Source organism: Balaenoptera physalus (assembly GCF_965194825.1).
Source record: "Balaenoptera physalus genome assembly, chromosome: 12".
Classification (NCBI taxonomy): domain Eukaryota; kingdom Metazoa; phylum Chordata; class Mammalia; order Artiodactyla; family Balaenopteridae; genus Balaenoptera; species Balaenoptera physalus.
In genome coordinates, this window is record NC_138897.1 from 73854428 (window position 1) to 73879652 (window position 25225).

The following is a 25225-nucleotide window of genomic DNA, read 5'->3' on the forward strand; positions in this document are numbered from 1 at the left end:
GACCATTTAGGGTTATCAGCTACCAATGGTTAATTCCGAAGTCTATTAGATTGATCCCAAAAGTGTCACTTTTGTGGCTCAAAAGCTGACAAATATTAACAATTTCATATGGTCTGATCAAATATTTAACTTTTTCCAGCCGAATTTCATCATGTTTCTGATTTTAAAGAGAAAAAATTTTAATCTTATAAAGATTACTTAGAAAGCATATTTTATGATTCTTACATTTCTTTAAAATTATTAAGTTTTTTTTTAAAAGGCAGTGCAATAAAGCATATGTTGCCAAGACTATCTACTCAAATGTGTAACATCTGGGTACTGTCTCGCAGAATGTCTGATCAAAAGAAAAGATATGCCCGAATCCTTCCTAGAGCACAAGAAACAAGCACTGTTTAAAAGTGTGACCAAAACTTACATGCCTACATAAATTAAACCAAGTTTCATCAGCTTTCCATGGCTGACATTTAGGAAAAAGTATGTTTCAAATGAGCAGTAACTTTAAAACAATACATACTCATGGTTTAAGACAATTATAAAGTGCCAGATTGTTCAATACTCAAATAATGGAATCGTGTTCAAAGTGAAAACAGCTAAATGGGTGGAAAAGGCAAGTCTTACATGTTCATTTCCACAGGCAACCAAGATTTCAGAAAATCAGATACAGCTTAGCATACTTCTGCTCTCAACTAAAATGGGCCCACCAAAACATATCCACCAAACAAATGGATCATAACCGGAGAACAAATGGTCAGTGCTGGAAAGAACAAGCAAAAAGCACAAACTTTAAAAGCCAATTCATTTTCCTGGAGACCACCATCACCACGGGACTCCTACAAGCGGTTTGGATGAGCCCAACAATCCCATTACTGCCTTTGGATAGACAATTAAATGGTGGGGGCTCTTCATTTAGTAAAGTACTAAACTCCAAATCTCCCATCTAGCCAGCCTTTGAACCCGGACTTTGCAGGCACCCTGGAGCCCAGCACTGGTCTCTATCAGTTGTGAGAACAAAAGCTCTTTGGTGGAGGGCACTTGACACCACCAGACTACACAATCAGAAAATAGGAACTCCAAGTCACTTAGAAACACTTTAACATGTTCACTGATTAAGAATCTTGCAGGCTCTTCAGACAGATACAATTATTACTTTATCTGGAAAAATATTTACCATGCCAACACAGAGCAAATAGCAAGTTCCAATAAATGTTTGCTAAATGAACATGAAAATATATGAGTGGTGCTCACTGTAAGTACCCACACCAAAAGACATCTTAGGGTCTCCAATCCTTTTATTCTGTTGTATGTATGCAAATTTCCAAATATGCCAGAGTTTAGCAGTTATAGATGGAGGTAACAAAGGCCACCGACGAAAGCTGCTATTTCGGGGGGCGAGAGAAGATGGATGGAACAGCCAGCACTTGCTTGTTTTAAATAAATTGAGAATGCTCTTAATCAACATAATGCAAAGGAAGGAACAGCATACAGTGAGATGTTCTAGAAAAATAAGTCAGCAGCCCTGCTTTTGAGTCCACTGGTAACGTGGCTTGCGGGAAAGTTACAGCACTTCCCTGAGCTGAAACTCCTAAACAGTAAAATTAGCGACTGGTGTGAATGTTTTGGGACCATGGCCTCCAATTGAGATTCCTTCTGCTTCCAAAATCCTAGAAGGAGAGTGCCCCCTCTACAATGTTGACCAGTAACAGCGTACTACAGCACTTCCCAAGGGTGAGCAGAAATCACCTAGAGAGCTGGACAGAGACAGCCCAGGGCCTGGAAGGTTCTGACCTGGGAGGAGGAGAATTTACATCTCTAACAAGCTGCCCAAGGGCAGACCTTGCTTAAAAGAAAAGCGTTTTGGCCAGAGTCCTAGCTAAGGTTCTGAGGGGCAAGCTTAGGAGTTAGCCACAACATTCCCCAGAGGGCCTCAGGGGCCCTAAAAAGAAGCTTGTAACCTCTAAAGAACGGTCAGAGAACTGGACCAGTGGGCAGATCCAGCCACAACTGAGATCCACACATGTACGGCCTTCTGGCCGTGGTGGGGGTGTTCTCCAAAGGAGCCCAAACAAGTGGGGAAACTACGTAGGCTGGAATGGAGCAGAGGGGTTCCAGGCCCCGCGAGGGAGTGAACTTTATCAGCAGCCCTGGCCTCTCACCTGGGAGTTCCTGTGTCCCCTGGGGTAGCAAGGAAAGAAGCAGGACTAGTGAGTGGAACCACACTTTGCTCCAGGAGCTCCTGCTGAAAAAGCTGCTCAGGAGAAGTTTTCTACTTGAAGGAGATGGCACAGAGCCATCTGGAGTCCAACAGCGGCGACCCAAGGACCACAGCCCAGGGAGGGAGGTTTGGCTACTGGGGGCAGGCATCAGGGCTGAGGGCATAGAGCTCTGAGTCCAGAGTGTGAGACACCTCCTCGCCACCACTTCCCAGGGGGGACAATCGCAAATGTGGAGAAAGAAAAAAGGACTTGGGGTAAACACGACATGGCAACCAAGGCAATTATACTCATGAGCATGTAAGGATAACGACCTGAGAGTAACAAATGGGGCAGAGGGGGGTTAAAAAGGACAGAAGAAGGAAGAGATATGTATGAAATCTGAGCTTTATCTTAAGAGCACAAGCTTCCTGGGTCACTCACAATGAAAGTGCCCCTCTGAGCTCTTTGAGGAGTCTCCACTAAGGACCTGATCCATCAGACCACACCTTGCACATCCTTTCTGTGACCCAGAAACAATATGGCATGTGAGTTTCTAGCTTGTGTGTCTTCCTTTTAGGAATACCATCTTCAGTGAAACAACACTAAGGTTAAAAAAGTGGGCAACTCTTGGCTTTGAAATGCCTCATTTGGGAAAAATCTTTCACCTTTAATTAATACACCCTAAGATGATGAAAAAGGGAAAAAATTATTCTCTCTTTAAACCTGCTGCATTTTAATTTGGCATAGATCTATATTTTTCAACTATATCTCCCAAACTTTTATGCCATTAATATTTGCTTATTACTGACATCTAAAAAGCAGATGTTCAGCTTTATCAATTTTAGACCTGTGAGCCTTAAAATTTTGAATTGAACATTTATTTCCACGAAAAAAAATTATAAATTATAAAAATAAAGTCCCATAGCATGTACTTCAGAGGAAGCATAGACTACAGAGGAAGGCTGATACAATCCTTTCCCGGTTACACATAAATACCTAAAATGTGGTTCCAATTTCTTTTTCTTTTCTTTTCTTTTTTTAAAATTGTGCTCATTTTCTTTCAAATTACTTCCAAAAACGAAGGTCTCTCTGATGTTAATCGTGTGTACACTTCGGCTTACACTTTAAAGACTCTTCCTCTCCTGGGAAGTGACTTTTGTATACAAATCATGGAAAGCTACTTAGACAAAGTGCTGGAGATGATTAAAAGGGGCCAGATTCAAATTCATACCTTAAAAAAAAGCAGAAGCAGATGTCAACTGACTCATTTGTGTATATTTTGGAAATGAGTTGAAGATATGCATGTGCATTTCATCAGGACATTTAAAGAATTCTCAACTTTTTATTGTGGTTATGTATCAACAATGACTTTAGGAATTAAAAATACTTTAAAACTTGTATTCTGGTGTTTCACACTGGACACCTTGACTCCTCCTTACAATCTGATCTAACTGAAACACTTTTTAATCTGACAGAAAGGCATCTGCTCATTCAGAAAGGACAGAGTTTTTAGAACTGAAGGCACGTCACATATACTTCATGATCCAGAATTAGTAAAGAAGGAGCTAAAGTAGCATTTGTCCATTTAATATTTGAACAATAAAAACTTCATTTCCTCCAAACTGTCTCCCCATTGCCCTGCTTTTTTTTCACACCACAGAGGAAAAAATCTGCAAATTCTCTTTGACTGATCAAACCTTTACTGAAGAGCTCTCTGCATGTCAGGCATTGAGCATCTTGTTAGGTCCTAGAAACAGAGATGATCAGTACTCAGTACAGTCCAGGCCCCCAAGGGGCACCCAATTTACTGAGGAAGGCTTTTCAAGAGTGATATCTGGGTTATATTTGAAATGGGGGAGGGGCAAGAAGCTGAGGGGATGGAGGAGATGTGGGGGCAGGGGGTGTGTTCTGATGGAACGTGATGTGCTCAGTGGCTGCTGCAATTACAAGCAGAAGGAGCCTTCCCTCTAAAAGGATTTAACATCTTAATACTTCACTCCAATGCCTCTTTCCACTAAAACAAGAAATCTGTTTTGCATGGTAGCCAAAAGAAATTGGGTGGGGACATTTAAGCAGAAATCTCAGACTGCTCAGCTTGTTTCATTAGGCAGTGCTGTTATCTTCTAGAAAATACCAGAGAATGGTGGCTATAGTAACAGTCCTATGCAGATTTCCCATAAGTCATCAAGGAAAAAACCAAATAACCCATAAATTTAAATGTATATATGATTTCTGTAGCAAATTACTCTGTGACTCTGCATCACACTGACAGTTTTTACAACTCCTTGTTCCTAGAGTTATTTTGACAATGTCATCCTTCGATTATGTAAATATGTCAAAGCATCCACCCAAGTATTCAGTTACACTGTGGGTCTAATCACATCCCTTCTATGCATGGTGAAGTACAGTGCATAAGCATGACCAAAACCCAGCAAGTCTACAAGGAGAGCAACCCAGCAGAGAGAGTTAAACGCTAGAAGCAGTCAACAGTTACTCTCAACTAGAATAACGTTCAGGGCTGTGTTTGTATTAAATCCAGCTGCAGTGACAGAAACCCCCCACCAGGTGGAGTAAAAAGATTCAAGCTTCACTTCCAACTTCCTGGTTTCTTAACTCCCAACCTTTTCACATTTGTCCTGATTTGGGAGAGCTGGCTACTTATCCTCTCAAAATTACTAACCGACTGTTTTTACTTCTTTTAAAGCAAGTAGTATGCAGGACAGAAATTCAACCATGTAAGACGTTTTAAGAAAATTTAGCTCATTCAAGTAAAACCAGAGTTCATTAAAAACAAAATAAAAACCAAGGAATTAAGTCAGACTGAGACTAAAACCTCCAGGAGTTAAGGTGCCAGGCTGAGCATGGAGAGATGACTACACCTTCAGGTCTCCCTACTGAAAATCCACCTTGTTGGCCCATGCACAGTTACCAAGCTCCCAATTCTAGTATCACTTTAATCCTTAAAGAGCAAGCTTTAGGTACTAAAGATTGGCCACTGGTATGGCAGACGTATCCTAAGATGACCCTTTTCTGCCACTGAGTCACAATCTTGTGTAATCTCCTCCCCTGAGAACAGGTGGAAGCTGTGACTTGCTTCTAACCAAGAGACTGTGGCAAAGGTGATGGGCTGTCATTTCTTTGATTAGGTTACATTACACGGCAACTCAATTTGTGGTGATCTGTAGCAACAGAAAACTGAACACTGAGTGAGGACATCCCCTCACCCCAGTCCACTGGGCATGTCTCTGCCAGACCCTGACTCTTCTACCCCATCTAATCTAGCTGCTCCCATTTGCTGAAGAATCACTGTCACCACCATCTTATACACATTTCTTGACCTCTATATGTAAGCAAGCAAATACATGCATATAGATATTATCTTTTTCTCTCCACATTATCTTGGAAAGGATACCCTATCAGTACAAAAAGACTCACTCCCTTCTGGTGACTACACTGAACTCCACCATACGGGTGGAACCACGTTTTTCATCAGTTCCCCATCGATGGAGAAACATTTAAGACTTCAGACTGTTTCCTTATAAAAATCTTATGCTTATACATTTGGTACTTCACATTGAGTAGGACCAATTCCTAGAAGTGGAATTTTGCTGGGGCAAAAGGCACGTGCATTTGCAATTCTGCAACAGAGGTTGTGTGACTTACACGCCCACAGGGAATGTATGTGAGTGCCTGATTCCTCACCCCTGGCCAACCCAGGTGTTACAGGTTAGTTTCTTCATTGCCCTCAAGCTCATCAGGTTCATTTGACACCTATTCACAAGTCGCCATTCTGTGAAGAGTTCTGTGTTCCTGAACACAGAACAAGACAGCAAAGAAATGAACAAGAGCTGAAACTCAGCAGAGGGGAAGACTGATGCCAACGAAAGTGAAATCCCCCAGAGGCAGATCCTGCAGGACACACAGGCTTTGGACAGAGAGGAAGGTTCCCAGAAGGGAGGCCAGAACAAGCAGTGTGACGTGGCCAGTGGCAGACCAGCTTGAGGAGAGGAAGACAGTGCTCAAGTGGCAGCTTGAAAAGGGACAAAGCAGACAGGGCCTCTGCTCGGAAAGAATACTGGACTGAGTTAGAATTTCCACTTCAGGCATCAGCTCAACGACCTTGAGAAAAACGCAGTTTATCTGGCCTTAGTTTCCTTACTTGTACAACAGGACCTCCCTGTTTAGCCCTGAAACCAAACTATGTGTAGCTGCAGAACTGTGTTCAAAGTAAATCGTATGGTGAAGACTAGTGTAAGACATGCAGAACTGTGCTGGGAGAGGGGCAGAGGGAACTTCCCAGCCCCATGCTCTAGGCACTTGTCCTAACAACCAGAGTGGTTTCCAAGAAACTTAGGGTTCTGGAAAGCACAGTTTGAAAGCACTGAGGCCTAGGTAGCTAAGGTTCCCTTCAACTCTATTATTCCAACCTCTCCCTCAGTGTTGGATAACACACCTGTACCTCTGCTTCTATTCTGCTTGCCTGCAATTCACTCATTCATTCAACATGCATTCACCGAGTACCTATTACAACCCAGGCACTGTTCTAGGAGCTGGAGAGGCAAGGGTTAACAGTACAAAGATTCTTCCCCCTGGGGTTCAATTTCTATTTAGAAGAGAGAGAGAAAAACATGTACAATACATCAGAGCAACCCGGGTGAGAGGGAAAACTGTAATGAGAGTGGGGGTAGACCGCTCCACCCATCAAAACACTACTCGTCATCATATTATGACTCTTCCTCAGTCTTTTCAGACCTCTGTCCTCACAGATCATTTCTTTTCTCTGAAATCCTGATGCGCTCTGGACCAAGCATACACCTCCACCATTTGTAACTATTTCACTGTACGGGGTTTGTCTCACCCAGAGTGGAAGCCTCTTGAGGGTACCGTACCAATCTTGAGGAGCTCCCGGGGGCTATGCCAGCAGCACAGGCTGAGCCCCACGATATGAGTTGACTGCTATGACAACTTGGCCATTTCAGAAATGCAAGTGCGTTCTTAAAGCCTCCTTTGACACCATGGGCTATAATTTCCAAGGAACATAAAAGTGCAGAATCAAAGGAACAAATTAATTCAACAGAAAACCAAACTGGATCTGGCAAGAAGTAAGGAATGTCAGGTGGTCCAGGTGTTTGCAATAGAAGCTAATTCTAATGCAAACATTAACTAGTGGAGGCCAAGCAGATGGGGGGTGGAATCTGAAGGGAGAGTGTGGGGCAACCGTCTGTGCCAGCAGAGGGGACAGAGGAGGCTGTGCAGAAGGCAGAGGCAGAGCCCGAGCCCCGTGACTCCTCCTGCTCCACCCACCTCAGCCTTCACAGGCCCCCAGGCAGCTCCGTGCTCTGCTCCTCACCCCAAGCCCCGAACTGTCAAGGGCACCCTCACCTCCCACCACACAGAGTTCCCCTCTCCCCTTTTATAGCAGAAAATATGCATGTCAAGGTTTTTTCTTTCTTTCTTTTTTTAATGTCAAAAGGTCTGAGAATCCCTACACGATATCATTTGTACTTGTAGTTTCCACAACTGAGAAAACACACAAACAAAAAGCTGCTGTGACACACGTGTTCACAGTAGCACTATTTACAATCGCCAAAAGGTGGAAACAACCCAAATGTCCACGAACAGAATAATGCATAAACAGAACATGGTGTTCATACACTGGACTATTCTTCATGCATAAAAAAGAATGACAAAATGACACATGCTACAAGGTGGATGAACCTTGAAAACATTATACCAAAGTAAAAGAAGCCACAAACAGAATGCCAGATATTGCTATGATTCCATCTATATAAAATATCCCAAACAGGTAAAACCATAGGGGCAGAAAACACTTAGTGGTAGCCAAAGGTTGGGAGGAGGGAGCAGTGAGGAGTGATGGGTACAGGGTGTCCTTTCGGGGAGGTGAGAATGTTCTAGAACTAGATGGTTGTGATGGTTGTACAACACTGTGAATGTATTAAACGCCACTGAGCTGCACATTTAAAATGTTTGAAGTGGTAAATTTAATGCGTATTTTATTACAATAAAGGTACTGTGAATTCAGTAAACTTTAAAATTAACTAATCTTTAAAGTGTAACTTGGAAAACAGGAGCTATGAACGGTGAAAAACAAAATCACACATACATATGTGAACACTTATTCACTCTCCAAACAACGCTTGGTGTACAGATTCTCAGAACTCCTGCTAAGAATAATGACAATAATGGCAAACATTTATTAAAGTAGGCACTGCTCTAAGTGCTCAAATTTAATCCTGTGAGATAATTAGCCCCATTTTTCACAAGATAAAACAGGGAGAGAGGTTAAGTAACTAAATAGCCAGTAGGAAGCAAGACCTCAGAATTTGAATCTGAAGCGCATCTAGTTTCAGAACGTATGTTCTCAGTGACAGCGCCGTGGACTCAACAATGCAGACCCCTTTCATCTGGGCCCAATCCATTCTCACTATCTATCCCCCACAACATCCTTCCAAAAAGACTGCCACCTGCTGAGCCTCTGCACTGTGGTGCCTTCCAGCCAGAGCCCCTGTGGCAATGCCGCTATCGTGCATCCCAGGCCAGCAGTGCCTTCCCTCCTCTCTGGAGGTGAGGCTGGGGTGGAAGGAAGGGAATGAGGGCCTCCAGGGCTCTTGCACAATTGGCCTGAACTGTTCTTTCCCCTTGCACTCTTGCCTGCAAACATTGTTTGGGAGCCCATTTTAGCCTGAGGACAGGAACAAAGAACTACTCTTGTACCCCCGGCAAAACCAAAGGTGCCTTGTGCTCTGCTGGAGAACAAGGTGGAATGCAAACCTCTGAGCCACAAGACTGGACCGTTTTGCTTGGCCAGCACAACTTAGTCAAACACCCGCAATACGATCCGAGTGCCTTCACCCAATCCTGGTGGGCAGCACTGATGTTCCAGGCATCTGAGCTACCCTGACCTAGCCGTTAGTGACCCACTCCCAGTGATCTGTCACCCTATCACCACTCTTTAACATACATGAACTCATGGCTGGAAGAGATACCAAGAGAGATAAAGGGGCCAAACAGACACCTGAATATTGTTTTTAAAACAGAATATACATTCATTTCTAAGGATAAAAAAGTCCAATATAACTTCAGAGGTGGAAATATCACTAAAACTGAAATAACTTCAAATCACAGCATGACTAAAATTTAAGAATTTCTATGACAAGAGTCTCTTATCAGTGCTCACACTTCTTATTGGGGAGGGGGCCCTAAACAGAACAGGACCTGGCCTAGCAGAGGGTCACTGCTGGCAGTCCCAACCCCAGTGATTTCTGAAAAAAGGTCGAACCTTTGTTTTTGAAAGCTTACCTTTCAATTTCAATGGCAAAACCAGACATTTATTATTTGGGTTATTTCTGTTCAGCTTACAACACTGCTCAAGTTCAGGGAATAAGCACAAAAATGAAATGGAAAGGGATCCTAACTGAATGTGCCGTGCTTTGCCATGACAAACCAAGGGGTGCCACTCTTACTGCAAAGCTTTAGTTCTCTAGACTAGCAGGAAGAGGGCCACTGGTTATTTTAGCACGTAAAAAATCCACAACTGTACCCCACACACTATAAGAACTGAGTTAACATTTATAAACTGGGGCAAAGTAATAACAAGGGTCTTAATTGCTGGGGTTGGGGGGAGGGGGGCAGTGATTGGTGAGGAGTAAGGGTCCTTACTTTTTGGGAAAACATTTTTTTTTAATTAAGTCAAAAGTCTAGAGTACAAATAATTACATCTAGTAAGACTCAAAAGAGAAAGCTACACAACTGTTAGACTGGGATATTCTACCATCAACCATTTCCCACAAATGACAACTTTAGCCCTGAATTACTGAAAATTTGTATGTAAATTAAATTTTTGCTTTCTTAATCAGACTTTAAACGTATAAGGGACCCATGGTATTTAAAGAAGCTCAAGAGAAAATTCTTTTGTAAAATAATGTTATTTTTTTCCCCCCAATGAAAACAAACTCCTATGTATATCCTGGGTATACTGGGATTTCTCAGAGGGATCACCTGTGCAAAGGTGAAATCTGCACAAAAAAACAAATCACCTTCTCTCTTATTCTCTGATCTCTTTCGCTGCTCTGATCTCTTTTTGGACCCAGACCTAAGTTCCAGGCTTATGTCAGTGTAGAAAGGTAGGTCATACCAGAAAAAAAATAGAACAATTTTTAGATGTAAAAGGCAACAGGTTAAAACGTCATCGAGTTGTACATCATACTTACTGCTGGTTCAACTTGACTTCGATCAGCAATATCTATGTGGACAATTTCAACAGTTTTCCATGTGTTCGGATCTAAACCGTGTACCTATATATGACAAAGAGAAAGGAAACAAAGCAAACTGTTAGGCAAAACTACTACACTTACATACATAATCTTTTATCTTTAGACTCTCGGAGTACATTATGAGGAATAAAAAAAATCCAAATTGCTATTTCATTAAATTAGTTGTCTGAAGGCTGGAGGGATCTCAAAATCGTTTACCTCTGTAACCCCAAATAATAAGTGGGGATGGGGGAGGGCGAGAGGGAAGAGGATAATGCCAAATTAACAGAAATCTGTCACCATTATTTTCTGGTAGCCCTTAGAGATGATTTATACAAAAAATGTACCTGACCTATGTTTAACCCAAATGGTACATGACAAAGTCCTTGTAACCTCTAAGTCCTAGACAAACAGAAGGTGACACTATAATTACATTTTAAGAGGCTGCACTGTATGGTCTAAATCCTCTCCTGTATTTGATTATCCGAAAGCTATTCAGTTTCAGTAGGATGTCAATTCCTCTATACCTCATATGTTGTTCAATCATTTATTTCTGAAACTCATCTACGAACCCATAAAGAACTGTTTAAAAACTGCCAAAGATACGCCCATGTGAAAACTAAAAATGGCAAATTAAATCATACAGACTAAAGCATACCAAAATACCTCATTTCGACTCTAACTTTTAGAGCTACTGTTAAAAAAAAAAAAACCATGAAAAGTCAAATGATCATCTCGAAGAAAAACTCAAGTCAAATACTACAAATTATCATTAAAGTTCTACTGATTGGCACCAGTAACATTAAAGCACAGGAAGAAAAGAATGTACCACAATTACCATAAACTTACTTTCCCATAACAGCCTATCGTAAGGTTGGAACGGTAGTTCTCAAACTGGAATGCCCACCAGAAAATAGACTGCTGGACCCCATTTCCAGAGATTCTGATTCAGTGGGTATGCAGTGAGGCCTGAGCACCTGCATTTCTAACAAGTTCCCAGATGCTGCTGCTGGTCCAGAGACCACACCTTTGAGAACCACTGGGCCAGGGCATCAACCTATACCAGATGCCCTCCCAAGTTCCCTGCCAAACCTTACCAAGTTAATGAGTCTTAACTGAGTCTTAACTGATGTTTTGGTAATTTACTTTAGGGATAAATGTGCACCAATTTGTAAAAGGCAGGAGCTTGTCAATATTTCTGTAAATCAGTCAGAGTACCTTCTCCCTCCTGCCTTTTGGCCATTTCTCTGAAATCAACCCATATTCCAGCAAAATGGAATGGAGGTGAAAATTAAAGCAATCAATTTTGCTACGAAGAGCAGCTCTGGCAAATACAGAGATGAAAAGATGGAAAAAATTATCTGTGAATTTTTATCTATGCTCTCCCTCTCCCAGGTAAAGAGAGTTGCTGATAAAAACAGCAACCTCACCAAAGTCCACTCACACACCAGGGCAAGGGACTGACAAGGAGGCCCATTTGTTTCTGGCTGCATGCTTGCCTCACCGCAATCTGACACACCCCCGGGTGTGGCCAGGTGCCCATCTAAGGCAGGTGGCATCACTTTGGTGATGACAAAATGACTACAGTATTCCCATTTCCAGGGCCTTCTACACTGAAAGCCCAGAGTCAAAACTTACATTTTCTAATGTTCCCAAGTCTGGTTTGTGCCATGTTTCAATTTTAATGAAGAAATCATCTTTCATATATTCATTCTGCAGAAAACACAACAGCAAAATGATAGTGATCTTTCACTGGTTCTTGGGGCTCATGTCTGCAGGAGCTTTCCCCAGCACAAGTATCCATGCTTTGACTCTATAGGAAGACTGACATAGGAACACTGATCCTCAAGTGACAAAGAACCATGAGCTGCCTACTTTTACAGACTTGTCAGGCAAACCAACTGCTGCATGCTTTTAAATAATGTAAACAACCCTGCTTGTCATGCAGCACACAGGGCTAATATTAAAGAAGCTGTGAGGTTTGGCGTGTGAATCTGGCATTCAAAGGAAGTAGCAGAAGCAAAATAAAGTGAATAGGGAGATTTTTGAGGCAAGGCTGGAAAGAGCCCCTTAACAACGGAGCACGAGGTGGAGAGTGAGCTGGTGCCAGGAGCACCGAGGAGGAGCCGTGCAGCAGTGGGCAGTTTTAAGAAAAAAGCAAGAAACAGTTGAAAATATTACTATGTAAAGCAAAGTTTAAAGATGAAGAGTATGTGACACAAAAATAGTTTTACTCACCGTTACAACTGAGGCATAACGAACAGGTAGGCGACAAAAGGGAGAAAATGTCAGAATATTAATCGGAGCCAAAATAGTCTGTCACAATATTTAATGTCACAAAGATTAAACTACCTGCCAACACAGAACATTTGGTTTATATCTGCAAAACACAACTTCTAAACAGTGATACTATAGGATACTTTAGATTGTGGAATCAATAATCTAATTTTAAAACAATGGTAAAAGAATAATGTCACAAAAGCAAAACATCATTTATAAGGCGAGCTTAGCAAACAAGAGGAAACGTGCAAGGAGTCTGTGCGTCACAGCCCCCTCTACTGTGCGGCAATACAAGTAAAGTACTGCTGAAACCACAGCAAATGACACTGTGCATGAGAATGACCTTTCTTTAAGGTTTCTGTATTCCTTTTATTTGCTCCCCCGTGGAGCCTGCTTGGTCAATGGAGGACCTCAAGGTGCCTGTCATCTGGGAGTGAACACGTGTCCCTTACTAGGGCCTGCGGGCGGGAGCCAGCGCAGCTGCTTCTCTGCCACAGTGAGTGCAGTGACTCCCTGAGAACCCAAAGAAGGCCTTGCTTCGTGTCACCCTTCTCTAAGGCGCGGGCACCGCAGTCCCTTTCCTCATTAGCCGCAGGGTAGAAGGGTGAAACGGTTTCTGGGAACCAGACTTACTTGTTCTACAGTAGGGGTATGCGTTCCAGGCTTTCTCGTGAAACACCAAGGAGCCCTCGGGAGCAATCATCCTCACGAATGCAGGGACTTTGCTTTGAGGAGAGAAATACTGGATATATTTTCAACAGCACCATTAATTCTTTGTTGGCTGCTATCAGACTGCTTCAAAGAGTACTCAAATATAAAATTATTGTAAAAACAATGAAATGATTAAGAATGTGTTTAACCAAACAGAGGGTTGTTTTTTAAAATAGAAGCAATTCTTTCTTATGGCTTTTGCCCTACTCCCCTAATATGAGATCTAAGGGTTAACTGAAGCTATTCAACCTGCACATAATACAACACAGAAGTTCTCTCCTGCAGTTTAGACTACACCACATTGTTTCTTAATGCAGTATATAGTCGCCAAAGATGACGACTCTGAATAAAAGTCCTTTAATACATTTTACAGAATAAACTTAAAGAAAATGATAATGTGAAGGATCCATGTAGAGAGTAAGATATTCAAATATGTTCAAGTATAAAATTTTGTAGACTTGGGAAATGAATGTTAATTGCTGCCTCAAGTATGGTCAGAGTAGACTGGTTAAGTATGTAATTAATACATGATAAGTTTCTGCAAATTCATGAGATAATCAGGAAAGATTCCAACAGACAAATAGGCAAAGGACATCCACAGACATACCACAAACAGAAAACACAACTGGTTAACAAACAGGGAAAATCAGTTTTATCAGTCTTCGAAGCAGTGCAAATGAAATGACCATTTTACTGATTGGTACCTACGGTACAGAAAGCAGTTTTACATGCACAGGCTTTCCACAGGTTGGATTCAAATCCCAACATCACCACTTAGAAGCTGTGTGACCTGGGGCATATTACTTGGCGCTCTTAACTTCCTCCTGTGTTGAACGGAGTTCATACTATCTACTCTGCAGGGTTATTGAGAGGATTCCATCAGATAGTATCTGTAATGTGTTTAGCAATGGCGCAGTGCAATGAGAGCTCACTAAATGGTGGTTATTGCTTTTTAATTATAATTTGACATGCAGCTGGGTGCTTTCACATGCCTTTCTTCACTTTAATCCCTCAATAACACTATGAGTTAAGCATTAATTCATTATTTCATGTAACCATTTAAGTGGCTGAATAACTGTATGTCAAAATGATATCCTCCAACTTGAAGCCCTGCGTATATTTTTTCCATCAGAGTTGCTTTCTGACAACTTTCAAGCACAACTTAATTTCCTAAACTAAGAGAAAGAACAAACTAAAGATACATGAGACCCAGAGAGGACTGCTAGCCCCATAGTAAGATTGAGCAGTTGACCAAAGATATTCCTATGTTGAATTTTGGAGACTAATAAGCAAGGTAGATGGAATGAACCCCACACCAGCCAGAGAGCTGCGCAGCTACAGTAGTGTGGACAGTCCTTTCCTTGCCTCTGCTGTACCAAGAACAGTACAGTTTAGGAATTCCCTACAGTTTAACTCACCTGATTTAATATGCATCTTAAAAAAATGCCATAACTTTTAAATGCCTTGTTTACAGACAGATGAAATAAATGTATTCCAACCAAAAAAAAAAACAAACAAAAAAAGACAGGATACATGAAAATAATATCACATTAAAAGTCAAGGAATCTCTAAGCAGTCCAAATTATTTCTTCCATTGCTAAAAAACTAGAACCAAAACTCCTTTAAATGTAGGAGAGGTCTAATCAGGGTATAACATAATACATATGGGGAATTTTTTATAATACTAGCTACAAGATTACCTGTCATCTGAGAGAATGACAAACAGATTATATCAGTGGTTCACTTGGTCAACTTAGAAAAAGGCAGGAGAAAAATAGCTGTGTACCAGCTCAGAAACATACTCTTAACTATTCTATTTATTCCTATAGTGCCCAATATTCTAAAAACCTTAATATTCATCAAGTTTTAAAATTTGCTGACACAAACAAGAAAATTGGCAGTCAGTTACTGAAGGCCAGCATGAGCCAAATCTGTAAGGAAGTTTTAGTATTTCATCATCTTGCTTCCAAATGCCTATTGTCTTATTTCCAGCATGCTTTTTCTACCATGCGAATTCCAATTCATTTTATGTTTTGACTTAGTTAAAAACAACCAAACCTTTGAGCTAGTTTTGTTTCAAATTTACTGGTTTTTTACGTTTAACATGAGAACATTAACATACATCTCTCCTCAATGAATCTGACTAAATTTAGGGAAAATGTATAAATGGAGAAAATAAAACTGAATTTCACTTCTACTTTAAAGGAGAGGAATTTTCATTAATGGCAACTTTAATATATTCCTAACAAGGCAGGTCAAGTGTGCCATTCGTACACAACTGAAAGCATATACCTTGTTTTCCACCTCAGTATCACTTAGGAAGTCGCTTTAGTAACATGCAGGAAACTCTGTTTTGGAAGCTTAGAGTCTCAGAAAAGGGACAAATATTAACCATATTAGCAAAATAGAGCTAGACCTTCAAAAACAAACAAATTAAAAAGGACATTCCTCCTCTTATTCCCCCAAACTAGTCACAAAATGTTGTCCTCTCATGATAAACCAACATTCATGATAGTGCTTACCTCAAGGTAAACACATCTCGGCTTCAGAGTTTAAGAGTTAGCCATACTATAATGTCCAGATGCACAAAGGTACTTTGCCAATACACAGCCCTTCCCCTACCCCATCTCTGAATACAAAATAAGAATACTTAACTTCAGGGTAAAATTCAACTGAAGTGTTTTATCAGTTGTGTTATCAATATTAAGATCTAACCTCGATATACCAATGGTTGTGAACCTGTCTGTTGTGCAGTAAGAAAACTTCATCATAGTTGCAGAAGAAAACAAAGGGCTTATATGATTTAAAAGATACATAATAAATGACCATTGTGTACACTGAACTTCTGATGTAGGAGCTTTTTTAAAAAATCTTGTTCCTGAGATAAATAATACTTGGGAAATCATTTCAAACTGCACTTTTTCCAATGAAATGTTTACATCTTCTTGTAGACAAAACGAACAAAACTGTTCAAAGTTCCATTTTTCCATCCTTCTCCATCCTACTGTGGATAAACATCAAAATGTAGAAAAACACAGGGAAGAATGTGAAGACTACATTAATTGCCATAAATAAAGTAATCTTTCATTTTATAATCAACTAAAATATACCTTAAAGACACTGGAGACCTCATTCATTCATTCACTCAAGTATTTACTGCCTGTCCATTTTGCCAGGGACCATGTACATAATGGTGTACAAATAGGGACAATTCTTACCCAGAGCTCACCTTCCAGGGAGGGAAACAGAAAACAGGCCAGCAAACAACAAACGACAATGAAAATTACCTTTCCTGAAGGCTATGAGTTTTAAGGAACATGGCAGGGGGCAAGTGAGTACCTGCGGCAAGGGATCTCAGAAAGGCCTCCCTGAGGAAGTGACACTACAGTGGCGACTGGAGGGTGCAGAGGGCCAGCTACATGAAGAGACAGCGAACACCAGAGCAGGCAGAGGGACCAGCGTGACCAAAGGTCCTAAGATAGCAAAAGATCTGGTCTGCTTGGGCCACTCGGGAGGCCTCCAGCACGGCGAGACTGTAGTGAACAAAGAACAAAGGAATACAAGACAAGGATGATGAGGTGGCAGGGTGCACACAGATCACATGGGGCTCCTCTCACAGGCCTAAGAGTTTGGATTTTATTCTTTGTATGATGGGAAGTGACTGAAGGCTCTAAGGAGGGGAATGACACAACGTGATTTAAGTTTTAATATCATTCTGGCTTTGTGTGGAAAATTAAATGGAGTGGACAAGAATGGACAGCAGCAAAAGTTAACTAAAAATGGATTAAAGAGCTAAATGAAAGAGCTGAACGTATAAAATTCTTAGAAAAAAACATAAATTGAATGTCAAAATTAGAAGCTTTTTAAGCCTCAAAGGATATAAGAAAATGAAAAGACAACTCACAAATGGGGGAAAAATACTGCAAATCATGTATCTTATAGGAGACTAGTATCCGGAATATATGAAGAACTCTTACAATAAAAAACCAACCCAATTTAAAAATGGGTAAAAGATTTGAACAGATATTTCTCCAAAGATCTACAAATGATCAATAAGCATATGAGAAGATGCTCAACATCACTAATCAGCAGGGAAATGCAAATCAAAACTACAATGAGATACTACCTCATGCCCATTAGTATGGCTGCCATTAAAAAAAAAAAATTCCAAAAATAACAAGTGTTGGCAGTGACGTGGAGAAAATGGAGCCTTCATACACTGTTGCTGGGAATGTAAGATGGTACAATCACTTTGGAAAACTGTCTGGCACTTCTTCAAAAAGTGAGGAGTTACCGTATGCAATTCCAATTGTAGGTACATGTACATGTGTATGTACATACCCAAGAGAAATGAAAACATATGTTCACAGAGAAACTTGTATACAAATGTTCATAGCAGCATTATTTATAACAGTCAAAAGAATGAACAGCAAGAGATGAATGCAGGGAGGCAACCGGAGAAATCTGAGAGACATGGAGCTTACATTAACGCAATGGTGCTAGAGATGGAAGAAAGGAAGAGATTGAAGGGGGAAAAAATTAAAAACTGACTTAAAATTCCCCAATTTGTGGGAAAGGAATAAAATAGCCAGACACAAATTGAATAACTTCTGGAAGGTATAACAAGACTCTAAAATTCAAGAGAATTATAAAAAACAAAAGGAGAAAGAAGTATTTTTCACAGAATAAAAGGAAAGTAGGAATGAGAAATGAAATATAACATAAAGAAGAAACTACATTGGAAAATGTCTGACATTCTTCTGAAATAGGATCACTCCTGATGTAGAAAACTTTGAACTATGCAAATCTTAAGACTCAGGCCTATATACAGAGAAAAAAGTTATGTGTTGACAGCTAATTCTCGACTGAAGAACGAATTACTCTATTTGGCTGATATTTATTAATTTCTTACTTACTATACTTACTCAGTGATGCTCATATCTCTGTGAAACATCATATGTAATCAACCTTTGCATTCTCAGATGATTTAAACTTCTCATTTTTAAACACGAACATAACTTAAGTTCCTGGCAAATGACTCTTGTTGCTTACAAAAATGAGTTCTTAACTTGAACCACATGAAACTTTTAAACAATGATTTTCAATAAAACCTCTGCTTCAACCTTTGAGGAATGAGGCCATTTTGGAGCTGGTAAAGCTTTATGAATTCTCCATCATCCAGGACTGACTGAAGTTGGCTAGATTATAATGCTTATGGGGAATAAAAAACAGTAATGCTGATTTTCCCCAAGAAGGAAGAGAAAACAATAGCAAAAGGATTGGTCAATGTGTCTGTATGATGTCTCAGGACAGCTGCAAGTTTTTCTCTGAAATACCATCTTAAAAGCTGCACCACATTTCCTTGACCAGCTTCAGAATTCTTCAACCAATAAATTCTGTCTCCCCTCCCCACCATCCACTATTAAGTGTATATTAAACAACCTTAGGAAACGTCCTCAAACTTTTTTGGCAAACGGGGTACACAACAAGACAAATATGTATGCGTACAGAAATACCTGATTAGGTGTCAAATGGAGAAGTGACAAAAAGTGATGGTGTTTAGGGAAGAAAGATCAATATGAATGAAAGTAGTCAAGGAATGCACGGGACAGATCTGAGCTGTGCTCAGGACACCAAGCAGGTTATGAGCGACCTGACAGAGGCGGAACAGGTCACTTCTAGAGGACAATAAAGAGACGGGCTTGCTTAGAGCCAAGGGTTTTTACTTTGGACAGAGTTATAACAATTGGAGATACATGGGTAATCTTGAGTAAGTACCTTGTTAAGTTCAACTTTATTTTGGATAAAGACTGGAGACTTTAAAGACTTAGGAGAAAATGCGGTGCGGTGAAATCCATGGTCTTGGAAGAAATTTCTCTGTAAACTCTTCTGGAGTTCACTTTAGGAAATGGAAAATTTCCTCCCACAGGGCTCAGCAGTAAAGAGAGCGATAGAGGAGCCACAATGCCTCCTGGGTTCCTGGGCTATCTCTGCTACCAAACAGCAGTGACGTATCAGCCAGCTACTGAAATCTTAGTCACTGGACCTAGTTTCCTCACTAGCAAAGGTTGACATGGAGAATGAATGAGCTCCCACCTAGAGCACTTACAGTGACCAGTACACAGGAAGTACTAGATCCTCTGCTTAGAATCACAATGGGTTAACACTCACTATAAGTTATCAAAGGAAATGGAAAGAATATCATCCCATAAGAGGACTATTACCTGAGACTCAGGGAAACCAGACATTTGAAATGTCCCTTGTGATGATCACTAAATTTTGTATTTATTTTATTTTTATGTAGGAAAAATATACTACTCCTCAACCTCTACTGTAAGGCTGGTAGCCCTGAGAACTCCTTCTTTAATGTAGCATGTTACGGATGTATTAAATTTTGAATTTTTTAATACTTCACCAAGATTGTTTCTCAATCTTCTGGCTGAGATTAAGTGTGTATATCTTACCATGAAGTGTTTTTTGCTGAAATGGGAAAGCATACTGACCGGGGAATTCAGAGACCTCGATAACACTGGGTAAAGCAGACCTCAGAATTCAAGTGTACCAAATGTAAAGTAAGGTGCTGGCAGCCTCAGCCAACCAACTTACCCAGCAAGGTTTGCCAAGTTTGCAAGCCTATCTATCGATGCTATACAGTGACAGTGCACAGAGCACTATAGGTTTCCCAATGGAATAAATCCTGGAAAAGGGAACATATATTTCTGGACACAAATTTAACTTCCTCAGGGAGAGAGCTCTAAAACTCTCTAGGGACTGTGGGTATGTCTTCAGCATGCTGAACGGACGCCCTTGCAGGACACTGAAGTCTGATGGGGCTGTACCGTCAGCCCTGGGCCATGACTGTGGTCTTTCCTCCACAGGAAGGCCTGAGCACTTGCTGCTAAACGATTCTTTACCCTTCCATAACAGTTATCCTGGGGCTACTGTGCTTTCAGTATGACACTGATAACTTTGAGTGTGGACGTGTGATTGCCCTTGCTCCATGACCTCCCCCACAGGACCACAGTGACAGTGGGTCCCTGTTTTGTCTTTATTAACGGACAGCTTTTTTATTGTTTTTCATTACCACCAGAGTGGCTATTATCTGCCACACTGTCTGAGATCCATTACTGCCACCTTTCCTTCTTCCCTTTCCTGTCTCATGCCTCTCCAGGCTTCCATCCAGAACTGCCATCTCGGTGTGACAAGGCCAGCCTTCTATGAGCATCAAATAGTCCTCACCATCTGATCAGACCCCATCTCACCCTTCTCATGGGGCACCTGTGCTCATCAGCGCAGGCCCTTGAGACTGTGACTTGTGACCAAAAGAGCATGGGATTAGAAATCAGAGAATCCAGGCTCAGTCTCCATCCCACCACTTACTAGCTGTGTGACTTCGAGTAAATATGAAACTTAGTGTCTTCTTATGTATAATGTGTATACTGCCCATGTCTCAGGACTGCAATGAGGACTAAAGGAGTGCATGAAAGGGTGAAACCAAAGGGTACTGTGGAATGATTTCAGCTCCTTCAAGGAATGAAGAAGCAGCTCCAGAAGCCATACTGTGCTGGGAGGCTGGCCTCCAGAGCCAAGGTTTTCCTTTATTTAATCGCCTGAAAGGAATTCCGAACCTCATCCCAATAATTCCTCCAGAATAATAATATCTCTTGCACTAACCATATTTATACAGCCCTCTTGAACTTAATAGATCCATTATGTATGGCTGGAGTGTCACCTAAATCAGATATTTCAAAATTAATATTTATCATTCTTTACTTTCTCATTAAACAAAAATACAGAAGAGTAAAATAAATTTAAATCACCCATAACTCCACCACCAAGGGAAAAACATTCTTAACATTTTAATGAATCTCTTTCTAGGCGTTTTTCTGATTAATTTTTAAAATTATATACAACATATTATTTATGTCCAAATTTAGCAACTGGTCTTTTCCATGTAATAATGTATCAAACATTTTCTCAATATTCCAACTCTTAGTTTTCAAACAAAGGATATTTTGAATCTATTTCAAGTTTATATGGACATCATAAACCAAAAGAAAATTTTATATATCAAATTTTTTGGTTTATTTTAGATGCTCCAGAGAGTCAGAGAGTTGAATGTTTATAATAAAGGGAGTTTTTATATATTGGTAAAATTCAATTAATGAGTAAATGTAAAATGCTAGAAAAGTAAGCTGAGTAAGCTGAGTAAACATAAGTAAATTCAATACTACAAATATTATATAGGTTATACCATCTAGAATGCTAAAATTCTCTCAAATGGCACATTTTTAGATATGCTTAAGGTGCTAACAAATTAACAGAAACCATGAATAACACAGTCTTTATGGATAATTGATTAATCAAAGTTATTGCCTTCATTCAAACCTGCATCAGAAACAAAGAAATGCTGTGTTCTAAGCGAAAATAAAAGTAAAATTTAAGGTTCTACAAAGTGATGACCCACTTCATATTCATGTGTCATTATAAATGAAGCAATAGCCTCAAACTGAGAAAACATGAAAAATACTAATCATCACAGCTTATCTGCAACTTTAAAAAGCTCTATAAAACCCTGGCATTAATCAACATGAAGAGAAGAAAGCCAAGAGCACAGCAGATTCCCTCTTCCTTTTATAAACTGGGGACACTACTGACAAAAAAAGACTCTTAAAAACCATTACTGATCTTTCACCCTTGGATAAATATTGGTATGCATTTTCTATTTTAAAATATTTATGCCAAAGACAGAGATTAGACTACCAAACTTAGGAGAATGTGCAAAAGAACTTCTGCAAACAAAAGAGATAAAAACAATGAACAAAGGATTTGAAGGGTCAAGTCACACAGGAAGTTCAAAAGGCCAAATTAATATGAAAAGACATTCAATTTCACTAATAAAGAAATGCAAATTTAAACAAGGGGCTATTTTTTGTGTATCAAATTGGCAAAAATTAAAAAGATAGAAAAATATGGGAAAACGAATGTTCTCAAACTCTTGGAAGGCAATCTGGCAATAATATCAAAATTTTAAAAAAGCATGGACTTCCAGCAATCCTACTGTAATGAATTTCTCCTAGAGAAATAGTAACCTAAGGCATAAAGACTTACAGAAATACTATCTGTAACAGACAAAAAGGAAAATACCTAAAACGCCTAAATCAACTTACCATTTAGAGAATGGTTAAGTAAACTATGCTTATGTCCACATCAAGAAATTTTACTCAGCTTTAAAAAGAATGGAAAGGGCATTAAATAATAACAACATGAAAGGATGCTCGTGATACATCACTGCATGAAAATTAATGCAAAGTGCATAGCCATATGTATGGTATGATCCCATTTGCTGTGGGAAACAATAAATGATACAAGTGACATATTTCTATGTTTTTTAAAAACTTATTTGAATATGTATACAAAATGATCTGTAAGCATAAACTCTAGGCTGTTTCTAGTTTCTCTCTGGAGTTATGGGTATGTGATGACGAGAGATGGGGACTAAGTTTTTAATTTATAATCTTCTGTTTGAATTTTTTAATAAGCAGACAGACCACTTTATAATTTAAAAATAACTAATAAAGGGGGAGAAACACTCTCAAAAAATTAAAATGCAACATATTAGCACGATGAAAAAAAAATTTTAGGGGGGGTCACATTAAAATTTTTTTAAAGCACCTCATCACATCTACTAGTGAGTTAGGTAGTTAAATACTGAATAAGTAGGCTGGGTAGTTAAAGCGTGATTGTTTAATATGATGACTAAGCACCAAATGTGAACACCCTGCTTACCTCTTCAGGTGATAAATTTTGTGTGTATACTGTCCCTTTTCTCCATCTTTTTCATAAGGTTCATTCTTTAAGACTTCAATTCCTTCTCCACCACCAGTCTCATTCTTACTGGCTTCTGCAACAGAGTAAAGCTGCCCAACCTGATACTGAAATATCAAAGAGTACAGAATTTCAATAAGTCAGCATAAATGCAGAAACTTCCTGTGCTAAAATCTTATTGTAGATATAGAAAAGCACATCCAAACCATTTAGCACATATGTTCTATATGAAAACATGACTCAAATCATAAATCAATATGTTTAGAGAGACAAACACCAGATGATCATACAGCTTCAAGAAACTGTAATATTTTACAAGATTTCCATTATTTAAGGAAACTGTTGGTTATAAATATTCTGGTGCTTTAACATATACTACCCACTTATCAAGACATCTTGTTTCAGTTTTTTGAATAATAAATACACATTTCTATTTTCCAAAGCATTTTCATATCTATTATACCTCACTTAGTTTCACAAACTTCTAAAGAAGGTATGGAAGGAACATAATTGTTACGTCGCCAAATAAGAAAGCTGAGCAATCAGAATACCATTCTCAATAATGAGGAGGGATATAGAGTGTAACAATAAAAGCCTGCAAGTACAAAGAACCATTACAGTCTAAATTTTAGTAGACCTCTGGGGTGTTCTTTTCCATGCTTATGTATATGACATGGCTGATTTGGCCCTTGCCCACCTAAACAGAAACAGTACTGGGTATCCAGGGTGAGAACAGTTAATTGTGAAGTTCTCCAGTAAACAGAAACTGTTTTTAAAGTATTTATAAATATCTAAGTATTACCATAAAAGGCAAGAAATTGATGATAGTGGTTTCTATTTCATTTTAAAGTGAATGAGAATTCTCAGTGGCCTTCACCAATCCCTGTGGGTGGGCAGTATTGTTCTATGACAATCTGGAGTTTCTAATAGTTCCAACAAATGATAAAAAGCAAAGTTCTTGTGTTCTAATTTGTTCTAGTGACTCAATCATGGCATTATCTCCAGTCTCTACAAATTTGGCTAAATTTCTTCCTTCCAATGAAGACAGCCTGAAGAAAGGTTTTTGTCTTTTTTAAGCATATTTTCAAAGAAAAGCTACCTCTCAAAAGTAATAATTCAAAACTAACATTTTACTTGAGGAATAAAAAAACAGGGGTGGTTGTAAGCTCAGTAAATATTCATATCTAAAAAGCCCATGGGAATATGATGCTATCTTGCAGGTTAATTTACTTATACACACACACACACACACACACACACACACTCAATTTGGAAAGGTTTCTTAAAGGTATCAAAAAAGTTTTTGTAGAGATTTTAGACTGCAGAAAGGGCTGTCTTTTTTCTTTTGGTTTTCACGATACAACACCAGGGTTAGTCCAGTAATGCTACAATCCTTACGTCCTTCAAAATATACTTCTCAACACTGTGATATTTTGAAAACATGATTAAAATGCCTCTAAGCCAGAGGGTAAATTTGATCTTGGTCAGGAACAGAGTAACAAAAACTTACACAGAAACAACAACAGTATCCAAAAATATGATATTAATGGACTGATATTTCGCCACATGCTACTAGGCTTTCATTCTCATTTTTAAGAATAACTTAAAGACAAGAGGCATGTTTATTAAGTCCAAATATAACAAAAAGCTGAGATTATTCTGGGTGACAATACCAAGACTCAGAAACTAGCTGAAACCAAAAGAAAAATTTAACAGAAACAAATGTCAATTTCCACATTCAAGTTCAAACAATTGTACAAGTAAAGAATAGGGGTGCCTGGCTTGTCTCGAGTGTTCTAATTCACTTTAATACAGAAACCTCAGGCGCTACTGAGGTACATGCGGCTATGTTCAAGTCTACATGAAACAGTGACAGACAGCTACTCCTTTTCAGTTCCTGCATTTTATTTTTGTTCTGTCTGCCTTCTGTCAGCTGTCACA

General features: G+C 39.5%; 1 protein-coding gene across 2 annotated transcripts in view; it reads right to left on the reverse strand.

Annotated features, from left to right (window-relative positions):
* The window catches only part of PITPNB (phosphatidylinositol transfer protein beta), a 61348-nt gene that overhangs the window by 30356 nt on the left and 5767 nt on the right, over positions 1 to 25225 (reverse strand). For both annotated transcript variants that reach the window (XM_082416384.1, XM_082416385.1), the window contains exons 3-7: positions 23246 to 23391; positions 13379 to 13470; positions 12704 to 12711; positions 12104 to 12178; positions 10424 to 10507 (exon numbers count right to left, since the gene is read on the reverse strand). In XM_082416384.1, the coding sequence (XP_082272510.1) occupies positions 10424 to 10507; positions 12104 to 12178; positions 12704 to 12711; positions 13379 to 13470; positions 23246 to 23391 (405 nt within the window). The remainder of the gene's footprint in view (positions 1 to 10423; positions 10508 to 12103; positions 12179 to 12703; positions 12712 to 13378; positions 13471 to 23245; positions 23392 to 25225) is intronic.